The following is a 19,335-nucleotide window of genomic DNA, read 5'->3' on the forward strand; positions in this document are numbered from 1 at the left end:
AATCCATTAGGCTGACTCACAATTTTCGTTAGAGTCTAAGGAAAAAGTTAACACTATCAAATGTAATATCCAAATAGAGAATACAAAATTTTATGCTATTGATTATTCAGATATTCACTTCGGAATTTGGTAAATAAACGACTGACATAGAAGGCTGTCAGCCACCATCTTCAGTATTTTTGCCGAACTTAAACTCCTTTTCGAAAAACTTTTTACCTAGCAGATACTAGATGGTCGAAACTATATACTTTTGACTCCTTTAAACCCAATTTTTGAGATGTTCTTAGAAACTGTACCCAAAATGAGTGACTAAAGCAAAATATTTTGAACGAATGGTCAATAATCTTCCTTAGTATTGACAACATAAACAAAAGGATGGCCTCTGATTTGGCTATTGATTTACAGTTTCAGTGCCTCAAAGCAGACATTAAGTGCCTAATTAGTTTTGTAATTAATCATCAAAGTAATTTCAATTCTGTCATCAACAAAATGTGAAACATTCATTAAAAGTATATTTGTTTCTCTGCTTGTCCCCACATGAATTAACATTTATTGTATTTACTTATTCCATTTATAAGCTAAATTTTCTTAATTAAAATAGTATGCATATGTTTTGCCTTGATTTGTTTATTATTATCTTGAGGCGCTGAAATAATAATCATTATATTAAGATCTTAATCGCAAACACATTTCATGTCTTTAATCAATAATGAGTTTTATGACAAACAAAAGGAAAAATAAAAAATCGTAAAATTTGAATTTTTTGTTGAGTATCGAATTCAAATCGAATAAAGATAATTTTAATTAATTTTTCATAATGTTTATTTGTTCAATGTTTGGGAAAGTTTCCGATTCCATAAAGAATGTCTATATATATTCTTGATTTTGGAAAGCCAATTCTACGTATTTATTTTCTTTAGTCCATCTGAAGGAATAAAACTAAATTATTAAGCTTCTTGTTGATATTAAACTCAGATGAAAACTGAGACGAAAAGCCAGTCCAAATATTTTAGACCCTTTTAACAACTTGAAAATTCAACTTAGGACTGTTAAACAAAAAAATGATTCTCATTTTGGTTTCCTTTTGTTAACCGCTAAAAATGCTTCATTAATGCAACCGATTCAATCGATTTTTGCACCTGAAAACAAGAGTGAGTATCCCCCCAAATTTATTGGCTTCTTTATGCATATAAGCTTAAAAAGGTAAATTTATGAAACGCACAATTTGTAGGCATAAGCCAGTATACACCAATATATGGGTGTGTGTGTGGTAAATGTATATCTATCAATGGCAATTGTTATGATATGGCACGTGTTGGTTTTTAGGATATACATTATATACCATCACACATATATACATACATACTTCTATAGGTACAATATAAACGTATTACGTTTAATTTTGTTATGTTGCTACATTTTGATGTTAACATTTCAATAGACACGTGTGTGTTTGTACACACACATACATAAATTTATACATAAATACATATACATGTATATAAATCTATATTATGTATACGTCTTTTATATCAAAAAGATTCTAATTTCTGAGATTAGATGAGGCAAATTTATGAACATTATTATATTATGCATGTGTTTCGTATAAAATTGAAATTAATTCTTCACAAACATTTGTCCCCTTTTCTACAAAACAATAGAAAAATATATACAAATTTATGTAGACATTTCTATACGTATACATATATTTAAAAAACACATAGACAGAAATTCCTTAAATAAATATATACATATGTGTCAAATGTATGATTATGTCGTTCATCTTGGTCGCCCATTTTCCTATATCCACAATATTTATTATATTCATGTAAGAAGTGAATATTTATTTGTTTAGACTTTTGAAACAAAGACTTTAGTCCAAAAAGTAGACAAGTTTTCATCATCCCTCATCATATGCATCATTAGAATGACGATTCGAATATTATTCAGATTGCACATCGTGCGTATACGTTATTTTTGGTTGACACTATTGTGGGCACACTTTGCCTTGCCATCTACCGGAAATTTAAAATTATGACAAGAATGTTATCCATTCCGGTTTTTATTATTTAAATGAAGATTTGTATTTCCGAAAGTAAACTTTTGTTGAAATCTCAATTTTTCATGGTATTTTCCCTTAATCTTAAAGATTTGCGTCTGTTCGTTTTTAGACTACATTAAAGCTTCTAATCCCTCAAATAGCTAAAAAGAAAATTCTGGTATTCTTCTAAACAAGTCAGGGTAAATATGATTTATAGGTAAAAATATATTAATTTAGTATTCTGCATATGAAAATAGAGTGTCATACATTTAAAAAAATTTCTGTTTAAACCGAATTCAAAGATGGTATTGAATGCAAAATTACTCAAAGTGGCTAGTAGTTTTTGGCCAACTTGAAAAAATTCTTTTCTTCCATTTGCTGGTTTTAGTTATTTTATTAATTAAACTGGCTATAGTTATTAAGGTCCTCTGGGTCAATTTAATATGCGTGTTTCATTGTTGTAAATATTGCAAATGGACTACGATTTCTCTTGAGAATATTCAAATTGAGGCATAATTCCAGGAAGTTTCCAAGGTCTGCACCACATGGCGTATACATTATCCACAACAAGATTAAGCATTAGTCTGGGTTTAGTAGTAGTAGTAGGGCAAATTTGAATATCCGAAGTTCGTTTAGAAGGACAGTAAACTTTAATACCTTTGGAATATATTTCAAATTTCAAAGATCTTCAGTTAACAAAGTGTATATATCTCTCTGGCAATCAGTGAAAGCTTTTAACAACACCTAGACCAAACTACTACTACTTTGTACTGAAATGTTGAAAGCTGTCAATGTTCGTGTTTGCTGCATAGAAGAAAACAAGAACCCTCTTTTGGGTGTGAGGATGTGAGTTGGGGAAATGCCCCCCACAAAGGCAAAGCATTGCATCAAAACAATTGTTACAGTCTAAGTTGTCATTCAAAATGTCAATGCAATGCAATGCAATGGAAACGAATTCTGAAGGAGCATTAAAATAGGAAGAAATCAATAAGTAAACCCATCCTTCACATTCATTTCAAAGACATTAAGATAGAGCACGCGTGTATCCAACTGTGGCAGTTTGCGTGCAAATCATTTTAATTCAACAACCTGAATTCGATTCTGTCATTAATGCCATTTTGTGTCTTAAAATCAAAAAAAAAAAAAAAAACCGAGGATCAAATTGCAATACTTAAATTCTTGAGCTTTATAATCATTCTGGGTGAATGTGCGTGCATGAAATTAGGGCTTTTGGGTCTTCTACCCTACTTTCATTCCTATGTACATATATAACTATATATGTAGTTATGTATTTACTCATATCAAACTTGAGTAGGGGTTTTCACTCATCTGTTTTTCACTTTTCCACCGCACACATTCTGCTGAGATGTTGGCGAAAACATTTTCAACATGTGTGCATGTGTCTGCACTTTGCAAAAAGGAAAAAATGTCTGAAATCTGCCTCGGGCGTTAAGAAATGACACGGCGTCTTTACTGCAATGTTGTGGCAACACATATTTGTTTTCTTCTCGCTTGTTATTGTTGTTGTTTTTTTTTCAGTTTTTTTCGTAGGTTGCATGTCTTAAAGGTTTTCTAATTCTTTAGCAAGAAAAATGTATATGCAACATTCTCAGAAGTTTTCTTAATAAAAATGTCACTCAGTTTCGATGATTAAAATCGAAGCCATGACTTTGCTTAAAATTATGCCTTTTTTGATTACTCACCTTTAATTTAGATACTAGGTCAACTGCCAGTACCCATGTAACTAATTAAGGATAAGGAACTATGACAATTGGGTTTATGCTAGTTAACGAGACGTTCAAACTTCCATTTGCTGATATTTGTATACACTTACAAGATGATAAGTAAATAGTTTAATAAGAAAAATGCAAATTCAAAATTTTGTTTTTAAATAGGTATTTTATATGTGTATTTAATATTTGATTGATTTAAAAGCTAAGTCATGTGCTTTAACCAAGTTAAAACAAATTAAGCAGCATTTAGGAAAATTTAAATGAATGCTTAACTTATATTGAGGATATTAAGGTTGCTGCTAAACGATTGATCCTAATTTTATGTTTTAAAACCTAATTGTTGACCCACTATTGGTGTGTGAGCTATGTATAAGAGTATAAAGCCCTTCGTATTGAAGAATTTCTAGAAATAAAATGAATGCACTTTATAGAAGCCTAGCTTTTTATGTTGAAACTATTTGAGAGTATCCAGGTACCTTTAAAGTGTATGGTTTCCTTGAATATGAAATGTGTTTTAAGGCATGGAACACTCTTAAATATAAAACCTTACAAAAAAATCTTCCAAATTCCTTTTGAACATAATTAATATCACAATATAATACACATATAAGTCGAGTATCTATCTAACCTCTTTATAAATAGGGAGACTTGAGGATGAATTGAATATTTTTCTGGTATGCAATTCAGGCCCATAATTTTTAGGAAGGACTCACCAGCCTGAATGTGGCCCTTTTGCTTTAAAGTACACCTAGCAGAAAAAGTGCAAAATCTTTGATGACTAAACTTAAGGAGCATTATCTTAAAAAAGTCGAGAGGTAGTTCAGATCAAAATCAAAGTTGAAACTGGCCAATGTGATAAATTTGACAAACATTTACTAGGGATACCAAAAAGTCAAGCCAATTAGTTGAACTTTCGAAATTAAACACTAATTTTCATCAATTTGACCTAGATATAGAACTAATTATTGCTACAGATACAGAGACGCTTTTAAGCCAATATTTTTGTCCTTTGAGTGTATCTAAATGTTATCTTTAGAGTGACAACAAATTTCATTAAATTAAGTTCCAGCAATATCGATAAGTTTTCAGGAAAATGGGAATCTGTTGTTTAATTTTTATAATGCCTTCGAATCAACCACGTGCCATAGTGAGGTTCTCACTGGTCCTTGGAGTTCCAGAACAGAAAATACCATGCTCACAAGATTCGTGGGCGCATTGCATGTTTTTGACTGCGTGACTTTTTAACACACCTGTACCCACTAACCACATTCAGTCAGAGAGAGAGTTGGCAAAAGAACATAGAAGGTAAGTATATATATATATGTATATGGGTATATATGATATTTCTCCTTGAAAAACAGTCGGTCACGAAAGGTATAACCAAGAAAAGGCTTGCCCATCATTTAGGGCAACATTTAATGGCCAGTGGCTATAAGGTTTCGCTGCTTCTGGATGACCGGGGGGTTCTTTTTGCTTTTTTTCATTTTATGTGCGTGTATATGAGAGTAAAAGTTGACGTTCGTTGGTGCCAACTAGGAGAGTGATTAAATCAGCACGATATTTTGTAGGTGTGCTCTTTCACCCATTAAATTTTCTTTCTGGCGTTTCTACGTTCATTCATTCGTATACAATGTATATGGGTTGGTAGGTACATACATACATATATAGTTGATGTTATATACGCGCTGTTCTAAATTGACTTTTTGCCTGGACAAAACCAAAAATGACGACATCGCGTTTTCACCATTGAAAGTATTACAAACAGTGGCGAATCTACCAATTTCCTTTCAGGGGTTTGTCATACCAAACAACTGGAATGGCACTGAAAGCATTATTTTAGACTATCTAACTAAAAAACTAAGTGACTTTCTTAGTTCACAATGTGTGTTTAAGCCCCCATAAACCCCCCTTTTCAACTGCCACTGTTTGCTCAGCTTGCTCAGCTACTGCATGTTTATAAACAATATTATGTGGCCAAGAATAATACACATACAACAGGGGCAAGGTGTGTTTTGTATTACGTAAACTAAAAACTTTGCCTGCTATTAATTTCAACTTTATATATATAAATATATACTCAAACCCACCCACCCACCTACTCTAAGAAGTAGTAAAACACATTAAACCAAAGGAAAACTAGCGATTTTAGCTTTTTAACAGTTTTTGAAATTCATTAAATAGAAATTACTAAATTGGGATTATATCAAGCAAAATTGACAGTCAATTGAAACTTTATTGTGCCTAACTGAGACTTAAGATTTCAGTATAAACAATAAATAATTAAGTATTACAAACTTATTTGTAGATTCAGAATGTTCATTATTGTAATTTTGAATTAAAGTTGGTCCACTTTTTCGGGGAATAATTTATTAATTCCCATGATCACGCCGAATTTTCGCTAGTTAAGTCTTTCAAAGCCCAAGCTGGCAGATCTGTTTCATATTCCCAGCCGATACCCTGCAAGAATGGATAAGTTAACTTTATAAATTGTCTCATCAAGGTTTAATAATCTCACCTTATATTTCCAAGCATGCAAATACATAATGAGATCTTTTTCACCTGGATCTCTAAAGTTTAATTTGCATTCATGGCAATCTGGATCCGAAGTGACTTTGCTCACATCAAATGTACAGTCTGGTTCATCATGGCCAGTTTGAGTGGCAACACTTTGCTAAAGAGAATAGAACATGGAGTAGATTAAGGGTAAAAGTTCATTGCTAGGATACTTACTTCTGGCAGACAAACTGCTGGAGCAGAGTTCAAGGTATTACCATTTTTAATAGCATTAGCTTTGACACTAACGGGCTGCAGTGGAGCAGTATCAATGTCACCATCGATTCCTAACCAATTTTCAGCATTATGTATACTAATTAGCTCACTTATCAATTGTTCATCCGTTCGGCCACCAATGTCACCTCCTCGTCCTTTGAGTGGACCAAAAACTTCATGATTGTACAAAGGATCATTGACAATTGGGTAGCCTATTGATTATAATACTATTATTAAGCATTTAACTGACACAAATTAGATTGACTTCTTACCCAAATATTGCAAGTGTACTCGTATCTGATGCATACGACCAGTGAGAGGCTTGCAAAGGACTAGACTAGATTCACCAACATGGGAAAGTCTCTGAAATGTCGTCTTACAGTCCTTTCCTTTCGGCGAGACCTTACAAACTCCAATTTTAAAGCTAACAACTTCAATGGACTCATTGCATTCGATTATGCCACTGAAAAGTATGCAATAAATATTGACAAGACTTAAATATTAACTAAATTTTCTTACTCACTCTGGAAACTTTCCCTCCACAAGGCAAACATATTCCTTTTGCACTTGCCGTTGACGTATTTGTTGCTCCAGTTCTCTGGCTTTATTCGCATTGCGTCCAAATAGAAGTAAACCAGATGTTAGACGATCAAGTCGGTGTATTGTCCTTAAATTCTTCAGGTTAAACTCCTTGGCAAGTATAAAGACAACAGTATTATGTCTATAACGACCACACGGATGAACCTAACAAGTGTTTCGAAAAATGTACTATTGATCTATTATGGAGTTCATTTAAGGCTTACTGGTATTGATGCAGGTTTATTTACGACCACAATGTCCTCATCCATATGAATTATTCGAATAGGCTGGGCAGTAACTGGTACTTCATGTCTGATGAACAATTTGTATCATTATCTACATATATACGACTTTTGGTTACTATTTACCTATGCACAACATTTGCCAGCAGATCATTATGCTTAAGGCTATAGTCTGCAGGAACTTTTTCGTAGTTAACGGTCAGTTTACCGGCCTCTATACTCCGTTGATAAACTTCGGCAGGATGTGCGCGAAATTCACGCGAAAACACATCTAAGATTTTATCGCCAACCCAACGTCCTTTGGTGAACGTTGTGAATGTGAAGAAATAGGGATAAACCTTTCTAAGGCCTAGACACGGACTTGTTAAATTATTGTTTTATAAATTGTCATATAAAAATTTGTTACCATTTTCAATGTAATAGGAAGTCTCCTCAAATCTATCCTCATTAAATCCAGGTCGTGTTGCCTTAGGATTTTTACTTTCGTATTTAATCTTTTTCGCCTCCGATGTTTCATCAGAAGTTGTTGCTTTTCGTTTTTCTGCTGCTTGACCTTCGTTTGGTGTTGTGCCAGTATCTAATTGTGCCTATAAATGATAGAAAAACAAAATACATAAACTTTTTATTTAAAATAAAAATCAGTTTCCTAAGCTCAAAGTCAAATTGTAAGAAATAAAGCTTAAAACGTTTTTAGTTTATTTTTAATCAATACGTTTAATTTGTTTATGCAAAGAAGACTGCTAAGTGCATATTAAGGAGATTCTCAATGAAAGAAATAATAAATTATTATTTTTACTATTATTTTAGTAGTTTTTTTGACTTGAGAAACTTTCACATAAATAAATAAATAAAATCAATAAAGAACCTTCATCAAATTAGCCTCACTTAGAGTTATTAATCCATAGAGTTTAATTAAAACATTTAATTTATTCATAAGTGATTAAAATAAAACCTAATTTAGTTTGGCTTATGATTTTGGCAACACACGACACAAGACCAACAACGAGCTGTAGCTCGATCAGCAATATTCTTATCAGACCACAACACAAGTCTGTGTTGCTGGGCAACGTTTTGTGTTTTTGTCAAGTGTTGCATATCACAAGGGGCGATGCAAATTTTTGGTTGTTTTCCGCCTGTGGAAAGTCGTGGGAGTCAATATGCAAGTGGGCCTTAATCTTTATGCTGTCTCGGCATTGTTTAGCTTACACAACACACAGACTATGTACTTTTCATTGAGGTTGCGGCAAATAATGGCAAGCAAGAGGAAAGGACGAAAACAGTTAACTCTGAAGGCATTTCTTTAGACGTTTCCCAAATTGGTCAAACATTTGCTAAACTTTCAAGCGTAACATCTGAAGATTTACAATTCAAAATCCCTTCCTCGTAATAAAAACAACTGATTAGTAGCTTCATAATATGTCAAACTTCTTCCCCCAAAAACAAATAGGTTTTTTATATGTAGTATTCTTTTACATTTCTTTTACACAGGAAGCGTGATAGCAAATAACAGACTGAAGGACTTTTGACACTCTGCAAATTTATGCAGATCTATATATACGTAGTCCTAAATCTTTTGACAACATTATAATGGAGAAAAAAGGATTATAAAAACGTAAGCATGCATCTCACATACAAATGCATGTTTTACTTTCTATATAAAGGTGAATGTATTAATGCACTAGTATATTATGAACATTTAAAATGCAAGGGACACAAAAGACGCTACTATGGGAAACAAAGCCATTCAGTGCCTGGCATACAGAGACAGACCGCACTTTGCGCCGACTACTTAAAAGCAGACGGCACTGGTAATAGGACAGGCACTAATAATTGCGGAAACACCACAACGCGAGGTACAAGCCAATTTGACAAAAGTAGCTCGTCAGAAAACCACAACGAAAACGATGACGGGGACACTACAGTCTTCAAATCCAACCTACTCAACTGCCTGCCACACCCACTCTGAGAAGGAAAGCCTCCAAAATGGCAGTGTCGTTTGAGGAAAGGCAAAATGAGGAATAATTATGACAAATCCGCGCTGAAAAATATGAAGGTAAGTGAAACGGGTCTGTTCAGCACGTCTTACACTTTATTTTACACGGTTACACAAAAGCAGGCACACCGCACCATCAACCAACCACTCGTTGTCTAGAATGAAAGGTGTGTGTGTGTGTGTGTGTGTGTGTGTGTGTGTGTGTGTGTGTGTGTGTGTGTGTGGCTTGGTATACAATCTTGGCAAACGGATTGTTACTCACCTGTTTCACAGGTTTTTGTTTCTTTTTACAGTGTGTCTATCTTAAAGTTGCTGACTTTAATCGTGCAAGTTAAAGGGAAATGCATTACAAATCAATTAACAATGCTCCATATCCTTGCTAGGTCATAAGTTATTGATTTAGATTCCTCTCTGTTACATACACTTCATAAAGAACTCTTGAGGAATTTAATATATTAGTGCATATTCATTCCTTCAGGTTGGACAGAATGCAAGAGTATTCCATGTCACGTGTCCATGTCTGTGCAAAATCCTTTTTTTTTTTTTTCTCTTTTTTTCGGCAGGACCACTTAATTAACCGTAGCAAACTCAAATGTAGAAATGTGTAATACATTACAGTCAGGTGTGGTTTCAACCTAACTAAAACAGAGGTTTAAAGGTGCGGTATTGTTTACAGTTTTAAGCTCGTTAGTTGTCGTCCTTTCATATGCTTTTTTTTTTTGGGTTTTTTCGTAGCATTTTAGGAACTTTGTAATTGCAATTAGTTAGGAGTATTCTGTTTAGATTTACGGCGTTAAAGTGAATAAATATGAAGAATATGCAATAAAAATCTTTAAAATAGGTATTTTAAAGACTATTTTTCGGAATATTGAGAATATCGTAAGGGTAATGTTCGAAATACTTCAGGAACTATAACGTTGTTCTGTGTCACCTTGAAACATTAACCTAACAGCAATGATAGAACTCTTTTCGTTTGCAAATAATATTTGTTTTAAAAAGAGTGGAATGGAATTCCAATATAAGAAGACAAATTCCGGAGAATCGGAAAAGCGAATAATTAAAATCTTACTAATTCGAATTGTACTGCTAAGTTTTAGCCTTTACTAAAGGCGTTATTAATGTATGCAGTATCTTAAGTTAAAAGTACGATTGATTCTCCAGTTTCCGCAATAAGTAAATTAAATTTTAACCCCCTCATCCTGGTATTTATTGCAATTACTATTCCCATTCTCGCATGGCATAACACAACAGGGCATTCAAGCTCTTATGCATCCATCTATTGATATGTAACTTAATTATCTCTGTTGATTGATTTCTATTTCAATTCATTTACACACACACACATAAAAGCTCATTACTTACTTGAATATGAACACCTGGTTGGATTTACGCTACATACATACACATGTACATATGTATATACACAGGTCCTTTTTTTATCAGATAGCTTATTCGTCTTTACAATGGCAATAATAAAACAAAGTTAAATATGGCTTCCCTTTCATGAATTATGCATTTCTGTTTCATGGCAACATGACCAATGGTTGAATATCAATAAAAATTGAATTTTTTTAGTCGTTAAATGGGAACATTTCGGTTTGTTTACTATTTTCGTCTTATCTAATGTATTTTAATTGACTGAAATTTACAAGTTTTCTTTAAACCTAATTTATATTTGCCTCTTTTAAGTATACAATAAATATGTAAAATATGCAATCTAACGAGAAAGTCATTTAATTACTTTATTTTACAGCGAAATCACAGAAAGTTATTCTTCTGCCAAGTCCTATGGGGTATTTAGTTGCTTATTTGTACGTAAGTGAACACAAAAAGGATATTCTCTATCCCTTTGTTTGTTTGTCCATTGCAAATTAAATTTTTATTATATCACAAATGTTTTGTACTCGCTGATAGATTTTTTATGTCGATAATAATAATAAACAAAGATTATTCATTTACATTCAACTGTAAAATGTGTTTAATTTCAACTGACATTATTAAAAAGGTTTAGTGAAAAAAGTTAGAACAGAGTCAAGGATAAAATGGTATGTTCTTTGTAAAGTCGTGAAAAAATGTTGTAGTAGATAACCTTAGGGTTAAAAATAGTCAAGTATAGCCATAAAATTCTTCAATTTATGCATAGGTTCTACTGTTTTCCATATTTTGTTATCCTACATAAACATATTTAAATAAAAGCAACTTCATTTTCTACATTATAGATACAATTCCCGACAAAAATTTCACTTACCCTCTACACAACAAAAAAACAAAAACACACAAAACAAAAGCAGCAGGAATCAACTTAATTATTTACAAGGCTGTGTATCCTTAAAAACTGCTTCCTAGTCAGAATCTGTTCGACAAAATACAATATAAAATCAGGTGAGAGAGTTCAAACATTGTATCCGCTATCCATTTTTAATAACAAACTCCGCTCGTCACTTATGCGAAATGCTTTAGCCATTGAGCCTGCATCTTAGCCGTACCACAAAGGGCGCAAAATGTCTTTGGGGGCCAAAACGGGAATGCTCAAAACAATTTAGTCGAGTTTGTTGCTGGGGTTGGGATTGGAGTTGGGGTAAATTTCAGTGTGAACTTCATCCGGATAGTAAACTAACTTGCTTATGCAATTTTATTGGTATCAAGGGAAATTTTCTATTCGACAACTGCATTTGCACATTAAAACAGTATTAGCACATAATTAAAAAGTAAATTAAGTGGAATCAAGTAAATGCAATTTGTGCCATCAATTAAAAGTATTAATTGAAGATGCATACATAGGAAGATTGCAGATAAGTCCACATGTTTTTATGTATAACAATTTAAATAAGCTCTAACAATAAGCATTTTTATCCATATTTTTAAAATGAATCCTTTTACTTCTTAAGTACTTCTATCTACGCCCTTCTCTCTTTTCCCCCTCGTATCAATAGATATTCAACGAAATTATTGAGTATAAATCAAATCCATTGAAAAAACAAACTAAACAAAAGCCAAGCCGATTAGTATTTAAACCAACAGTCGATTAATAAATAACAAGAATAATAATATTTTTTAAAAACTTTATGATAAACGAAATTAGTTTAATTTATTCTGTAATTTATCATGCGGATTTTGTAGTTATTTGTCTAAAAATTATCGAACTAAAATAAAAGTATTTTTATTGGAAAAACACTTTGAAACTTGAAAAGGAAAAATAAATAAATAAAATAAAATGACAGTTTTTTAATAATAAATGGCATCTCTACATATTAATAAAAACAAGAACGTAGCTTAAATTATGAATACTTTTAGTTTAAAAGATTTATAAAGACAGGAAACTAAAATGCCGTTTTTTAGACATTTTATACGTCTGTGTTTTCGAATTTTGTAAAAAAAATATCAAATAACAAAAAATAAAATTACAAACATCCTACCTTCTGCAAGGGTATAAAAATAAAGAATAAAAATAACTATATTTATGTTTAAAAACAATTTGGAATCTGAACTTGCTGAAAATATTAGCAAAATTCAAACCTATGAATTGAAACCGTTATGTTTTTATGATCGAATTGGAAAAGCTTTTAACTGATCTGAACAATAGACTTTCCCGTCTACTTACAAATACATACATACATTCATACATACATATGTACATATGTATATTATTAAGATCATATTGTGGTATAGAAATACTTACTTGTTTCTCTTCGGGACTGTTGCCATTTTCGTTGTCAATCTGATGAAACCAAACACATTCCGGGGATGGAGCATCAGGTGGTTGAATGTTCTTATTAACATTTGCGGCACGATTCACAAAAATGTTGTCAATATCTGTTGAATTGTCGCCGTGTTGCGTCTGTGCATGTCGCAGCAATTTTGATTGCTGCTGGTCCATTTTGAACCACCAATTTAAATGTTCTTTCAAAAACAAATTTCGACTTAAATGTGATTGGATGTTGCAACGGGTCTGTAATAACAACAATAACAACAACCACAATAACCAAAACAATTACCACGTGCGCTCAGTTATTTACATAAACATATACATATGTATGAATTCACATATGTATGTATGTATGCATAAGTATGTGTGTATGTTAATATACATATGTAACTTGCCAGACGAATTGTATTTTGCACGTTTCGCAGGACATTCATAATATCATTAAATATATTTCAGATAAAGATTAGGGAAATGAAATGCAGTTGGCACTTGGTTTTTGGTAATTTGGGGTTATGTTTTTTTTTATGTATACACGGGAATTAAGAAGTTGCCACGACAGTACATTACACTTAATATGTGTAGACAGCTATTAGAATGCTTTTTTACTTGAACAACTTTATCTGCACTTTAATGCACATTACATACAATTTGTTGTTTGCTCTAATCACTGTGGACAAATTGCATTTGCACTTTAGTGACGTTTTACCACCAAATACTTTAATATGTTTAGTGTATTAAAATTTCACAATATATTTGTTAACATTTTCGGTAGTTTTTCTATAGTTTTCACAAATGAAATCCAATTATTTTCCGTTAATAAAAGCAAAACAAAAACTCGCCCGCACAGCATAAACACGTTCACAGCTGATTTAGTTACAAGTTAACCAACACTGGAAAATACTGGTCTGAGGCCGGTATTCTTATTAGCGCTAGGACATCTATTCCTGTTTAATTTCGTGGTCGTCTTATAAAAATGATACAGGACATTTTGTTGTCGTGTCTAAGTCAGGGTCGAAACGGTGCGGGAATTATGAAGTTTCTTGTAAGTTTCTATACATATATATGTATGTACAAATGCAACAGCTACTAACTGTGTTTATATTTTTCATAGGCAACAGATGTTGTGGAGCATTTTATTCATCCATGCGAGCGCGGTATTTTTATAGAGATTTTAAAGATACTCAACAATGTCCAGGAAGTGGTGGCATTTACCAAACCATTTGGACTAGCAGGAAAGAAGAAAGCACTGATGGCCACAGGTGAAGAGGCGGGTGGGTCAGGAAATATTGCGACCTCTTTGCAAAGCTTTAACCTTCTCATACTTCTTTATTTTAATTAGATTCAATAAGTGGATTTTATTTGGTGCAGTTCGCCCATGGCGTTGAAAATGGACTCGAAGAATACTACAAGGAAATAATACGCCTGGAATCCTTGTGCTCACAAAATGAGCTGACTTCGATGTTATATGTTCACAATGCCCTGCAAATACAATTGCCAATTATAATGCATTTGCGTAAATTGGTACGAGAAGTCAAAATGCAAAAATTACATGGCTGTGCCTTGCTGCATAGTCTGCATCAGCAGTCGGAACATGGAGATCCTAATCTTCATCGCCTGATGACCAAGTAAGTTATCTGAATTTATCGCAGTCCTTTTTTTTGTGTATTAATGAAGTCAAATCTAATTCCCTAGGGTCTTAAAACCCGTGAAGTCGGCATTTTTCTCACATCTGGCACATTGGCTTCTTTTTTGGTGTTCTTGATGATGTACATTCCGAGTTCTTCATCAAGTTTATACCTCTGGGAGAAGATAATGGCTCACAAAGATCCGCGCAAACAGCTTCATCAGATACAACTCTCTTGGTAAGAGGTATACATAGATGTACATTACGATAGATAGACGAAATATATTTTCTAATCTAGAATGCGGATATGCGCAATGCGGAGGATTATGTATGGCAATATGAAGTCAATATGAAGCAAATACCCGGATTCATATCCATGTTAATTGCCGAGAAAGTATTATTTGTGGGACAAACAGTTCTCATATTTAAAATAAACCAAACTTCAGGTAACAAACATTCAAGGAACTTTGATGAGACTCGCAATGATGATTTTGGTGATCTTTGGAATGGGAAGGAACAGTTTTTCTACAACATGATTGACAGTCTCAATAACTATGATCAAATTAATGTTTTTCATATCGAGCGTATCATTGTCGAAATAAAAAAATATGTTAGTACACGACTTTCGGAAATAGCTATTAAGGAAACCGATTTACTTCGACAAATGTCGTTAATTAAGGACTTCTATTTGCTGGGTCGAGGTGAATTCTATATGGAATTTTTCCATCAACTAAAACGTATCGAAAGCGAATCCGAAATTAATGCTAGAAGTTATACCAAAGCTTTTGAGGTAAAATTTATTTTTGTACTTTATACTAATTATGGATAATTTAATGATTTTCATTTTCCAGTGCGCCGCAGTTGCTATGAGTATTAGTGAAGATCTGGAAAACTTTACATTAAGTGTGGAGAGAAGCCACATAGATCTAGATGAAACCTGCGATTTTGATATCTTAAGAAATGTACATCTGAAATACACTTGTAAATTTCCATTGAATCTCCTGTTCTGTCCGAAAGTCATTGAACGTTATAATAAGATCTTTAGATTTTTATTAGTAATACGTAAGCTTCAAAAAACCTTACAAGATGTCTGGGCCAATCAGACTTGGTCAGCAAAAACAACAAGTGGCTCGGTTAATGTAAAAGTCATGAATTTCCGTAATCATTTATTATTCTTTCTGGATAATATACAGTTCTACATCCAAGTAGATGTTCTCGAAAGTGAGTCAAGGTCATTAAAATTTAATATTTTATTGTATATTTGATTTTTTCCTTATTTTTAGGTCAATTTTCCATTATTATGAAGGTAATTAAAAGCGGTGCCGATTTTGAAGAAATTCAAAGGGCACACACAGTATTTCTTGCCAATGTTCTGTCACAATGTTTTTTGTTATCTGATGCCAACGCTTCTGAAATGAATATTACGGCAACAGTATGTAAAACACAAAATCCAATTTATGGAACTATCTTAGCATTGTTAAATCTTTGTGAAAAATTCGGCAATTTGAGCTCCAGTCCAGATTCATCAAATGATTTGCTAGAGACGGTCGATCAGCTTGAAAAAAGGTAAATTTTGAAGAGAAAAAAATTATAAATTTATAAGTTATACATTTTTATGTTTTACATCATACATATTTGGTTATAAATATTGACACACTTTATTATCATTATTATTTTTATTGCAGGTTTAACGTTTTGATTGCCAGCCTTGTACAACTTTTGGTTGACATAAAATCGGCATCCATTTTGGGTCCACTGTCGCAGCTGCTATTAAGATTGGATTACAATCATTGGTTTAGTGCTGGACAAAACACAATCAATTCGGTCAGATTATAGTTGCAAACGCTTTATGTCTTCTATGCGAAAATCGGTTCTAAAAAATGTTAAAGTTTAATTTAATTTCTTATGAACAAATATATAATGCACACTTTTTTGTATTTACCTTAAGGTTAGAATTGTGCGTACTTCATTTGATGTTAGACGCCATGAAGGCATTTCAGAATTATTCTCAGGATTCCAATATTCGGCAAGTTCTGAGACCTTATCTAAATTTAATAGCGTGGCTATTTGCGATAGTCGCGTCATTTTATCCCGAACAGACCAAGATGTTGCTCCTGTTAAATATGCCCCTAAAGCACGTACTTCCTGATCTAGGACCAGACCACCGAGCTATAATTAAATTAGATTAATAATATCTATTATTATTATGCTATAATCTTATAGCAATTGATTTAATTGATTTCCTCTTAAACTTACTCGATTAAAGTTTGTTTTTTTAATAGCTCTCTCCAATCGAGTGGTCACTTCTGTGGCTAAAATGCTCACAAGAGCATCATAATTTCGTGGACTTAAGGCGGTTTTGAACGAATTCAAAAGTCCGTCCAATTGCACAATGAAAAATTGTACAAACGTTTCGCCGGCTTCGTAAGTGGCAAGCTCCTCCTCCGTTAGATGGTGACTAAAGTTCAAAAATTGATCGACCCAAGGATTCAATCGTGGTTTTATTGCACTCGAACGCAACTGTTGTATTCCAAAATCGACAGTGGCCTTAAGGGTGTCGCGTACAGTTTTAAGTTCAGTCAAACAACTATCCAACAATTGCCGCTCAACTAAACTCATATTTGGGAATGTACCGGCAATCTCTTGCTCCATTGTCTGCCATAGTGTCTCAATATATTCCGTCGACATATCGGCATTATTCAATTGTACAAGAAAATTTGCACGTCCTCGATCAGCGTCACTGGAATGCAGTTTACCCTGCTGCAGGGTCGTTTGTATTGCATTGTATGCATGAGCCAAATCTATATAGCCCGAGGGATAACCACTTTTCAATGGAGCCTTAAGGGCAGACATAAAATCACCATCTAAACACGAGGCAACATTATTGATGACAGCACAGGTTCCATTTATGGATTGGGTTGTCAGAGAACGTCTTATGGATTTGCGTAATATAAAGAATACATCATCAACAATAGATGAACATTGTTGTCCCGACTCAAATGTATCAAGTCCGATGGCTTTTAAAACACTTTCCTCCATAAAATATCTCTCGAACAGTAAATATGTACTTAAAAGTTCTTGCATTTGGCGACTGAGGTCTGAGTTTTTAATAACCTTCTCATACTGATCTATAATTTTCTTCTGATCTTCTTTCTCCTGTACAAATGTCTCAGCATTAACCTGAAATTTTATGATATCAAATACAATATATAATTTCTGTTTATCATCATCAAGTATTACTTGCATACGACGTCGCATGAAACGATAGTAGAGCTCCACTCTGGAATGCATGACTGTTATTTCAGCTATGATGGCATCGATTTCCTTTGGATTTAGTTTGTCCATTGATCCTCCAGATGGTTTGCGATAATGTCCTAAGGATTGGATACTTGTTGTGCCAACGCCTGTATTACTTGATCTTTGGGCGCTTTCGTTGACTTGCTTGATGCGATACTGAATTTGCCGATTCTTGTTGAACTCCAACAGGAGATTCCTCACCTCAGCGTCACACTCGCGTTGCAAAATAGTAACCATATCTATTAATGAAGTAGATCTGCATTTGACAAGGGACACATGGCGTTTAGCTCTCTAATTAGGCTACAATTGATACCTACTCTTGACCATAGAATGCCTCAATAATGGGCTGATTAACTTCCACAACACGTGCAAAATTCTCAAGAATCGCAGTCAGACGATCTGCATAGGCTAATTGTAAACGACGTTCCGCCTTGGCTATATCCTGTGTATTGCGCAATTCTTTCTGTGCCTTTGCCGACAGCTTGAGGCATATATAGGCCGAAAATTTCTCTACACCGATGCGATGGCAACCCACCAATGGGAATAGTTTAAAGAACCTCTCCACCGAGGCCAAGTCATCGTTTTTGACAGCTTCGTCGAAACGTTTGGCAATTAGATCTCGAAGTTTTTCGGTGGCATCTTCCAGCGTGCGTACAGCGTCGCTCACGGAAGTAATCGATCCCTGGACATCATCCGCTGTACGTTGCAAGAGCTGCTGATCCATGGCCAAAAACCGGGCCACATGACCAGCACCCTTTTCGTAATCTTCTTCGCTGATAGCCTTTACGACTCCCTGACTGCACAGTTGTAGATCAATTAGATCGTGAACCCGCTGTTGACACTCTGAAGCGCGGCACCGGGCTAAATCTAAGCGGCGTACTTTGGCGCTCACGGATTCAGCCAGTTGAGCTGTATTGATAATTTGCATGTTCAGCTTGTTGCAATCATTGTCCACAGTCAGAAGTGATGCCATTGCGCGGCCAATTCCACTCATTTTGGCCTCAATCTGACATTGCTGTTTCGAGACTAAGTCTAGCCGGGCGTCGATATTTGCCTACAAAAAGGAAAAAATTAACTTCGTTTGTGCAACGTATTTATACACACGTATGTATGTATGTATGTACCTCCTCTTCGGCAATACTTTGCAATGTTTTCTCAACATCTTCACTGCAATTGATGTCCAGCGTGTTAATCATGTCGAGAATGTTCATCTTGATTTATCTGTGCGGTGAATACACCATTTAATTCTCGTTTTTAAGACTGCCACTATAATATGTATATTGAAATGTTTACTAAAATTGTTTTACGTGGAACTGAAAACAGTTGTTCGTTCGATAACAAATCGTTCGTT

General features: G+C 33.9%; 3 protein-coding genes across 5 annotated transcripts; 1 reads left to right on the forward strand and 2 right to left on the reverse strand.

Annotated features, from left to right (window-relative positions):
- Nucleotides 1-5,972: 5,972 nt before the first annotated feature.
- LOC137580518 (pseudouridylate synthase RPUSD2-like) lies at nt 5,973-13,914 on the reverse strand. 3 transcript variants are annotated; one of them, XM_068294593.1, is made up of 10 exons: nt 13,709-13,914; nt 13,037-13,306; nt 7,771-7,951; nt 7,491-7,713; nt 7,347-7,434; nt 7,067-7,287; nt 6,816-7,006; nt 6,505-6,755; nt 6,290-6,445; nt 5,973-6,231 (listed from the first exon to the last, which is right to left on the reverse strand). In XM_068294593.1, exons 2-10 carry the CDS (start codon nt 13,232-13,234, stop codon nt 6,157-6,159), a joined length of 1,584 nt encoding a protein of 527 aa, XP_068150694.1. In that variant the 5' UTR covers nt 13,235-13,306; nt 13,709-13,914; the 3' UTR covers nt 5,973-6,156. The 3 variants fall into 3 exon arrangements, with proteins under 3 accessions (XP_068150694.1, XP_068150692.1, XP_068150693.1); XM_068294591.1 differs by having other exon boundaries at nt 13,459-13,914; XM_068294592.1 differs by having other exon boundaries at nt 13,037-13,914.
- A 27-nt stretch (nt 13,915-13,941) lies between these two features.
- Nucleotides 13,942-16,634, forward strand: Grip75 (gamma-tubulin complex component 4). The gene is given in 9 exon segments (XM_068294589.1): nt 13,942-14,105; nt 14,175-14,334; nt 14,403-14,688; nt 14,756-14,810; nt 14,812-14,925; nt 14,986-15,477; nt 15,539-15,908; nt 15,971-16,253; nt 16,373-16,634. Coding segments are annotated over 9 exon segments (1,980 nt in total). The 5' UTR covers nt 13,942-14,036; the 3' UTR covers nt 16,524-16,634.
- Nucleotides 16,322-19,318, reverse strand: Cog4 (conserved oligomeric Golgi complex subunit 4). The gene is made up of 6 exons (XM_068294588.1): nt 19,109-19,318; nt 18,302-19,038; nt 17,928-18,240; nt 16,944-17,867; nt 16,630-16,856; nt 16,322-16,560 (listed from the first exon to the last, which is right to left on the reverse strand). The coding sequence occupies exons 1-6, from the start codon at nt 19,193-19,195 to the stop codon at nt 16,518-16,520; spliced, it is 2,331 nt and encodes a 776-aa protein (XP_068150689.1). The 5' UTR covers nt 19,196-19,318; the 3' UTR covers nt 16,322-16,517.
- Between the last annotated feature and the right edge of the window lie 17 nt (nt 19,319-19,335).

This window comes from Drosophila tropicalis, unplaced genomic scaffold (assembly GCF_018151085.1).
Source record: "Drosophila tropicalis isolate 14030-0801.00 unplaced genomic scaffold, ASM1815108v1 contig_845, whole genome shotgun sequence".
In the NCBI taxonomy this organism is placed as follows: Eukaryota; Metazoa; Arthropoda; class Insecta; order Diptera; family Drosophilidae; genus Drosophila; species Drosophila tropicalis.

Bases quoted from the DNA above. Each gene is read 5' to 3' on its own strand.
- Cog4 (XM_068294588.1), bottom strand. From the start codon at position 19,195: ATGAACATTCTCGACATGATTAACACGCTGGACATCAATTGCAGTGAA. The intron at 18,241-18,301 runs GTAGGTATCAAT...TGTCAAATGCAG, and splicing joins GAGGCATTCTATGGTCAAGA to ATCTACTTCATTAATAGATA. The intron at 17,868-17,927 runs GTAATACTTGAT...ATAAAATTTCAG, and splicing joins TCATGCGACGTCGTATGCAA to GTTAATGCTGAGACATTTGT.
- LOC137580518 (XM_068294591.1), bottom strand. From the start codon at position 13,497: ATGAATGTCCTGCGAAACGTGCAAAATACAATTCGTCTG. The intron at 6,446-6,504 runs GTAAGTATCCTA...TATTCTCTTTAG, and splicing joins CAGCAGTTTGTCTGCCAGAA to CAAAGTGTTGCCACTCAAAC. The intron at 6,232-6,289 runs GTGAGATTATTA...CCATTCTTGCAG, and splicing joins TGCATGCTTGGAAATATAAG to GGTATCGGCTGGGAATATGA.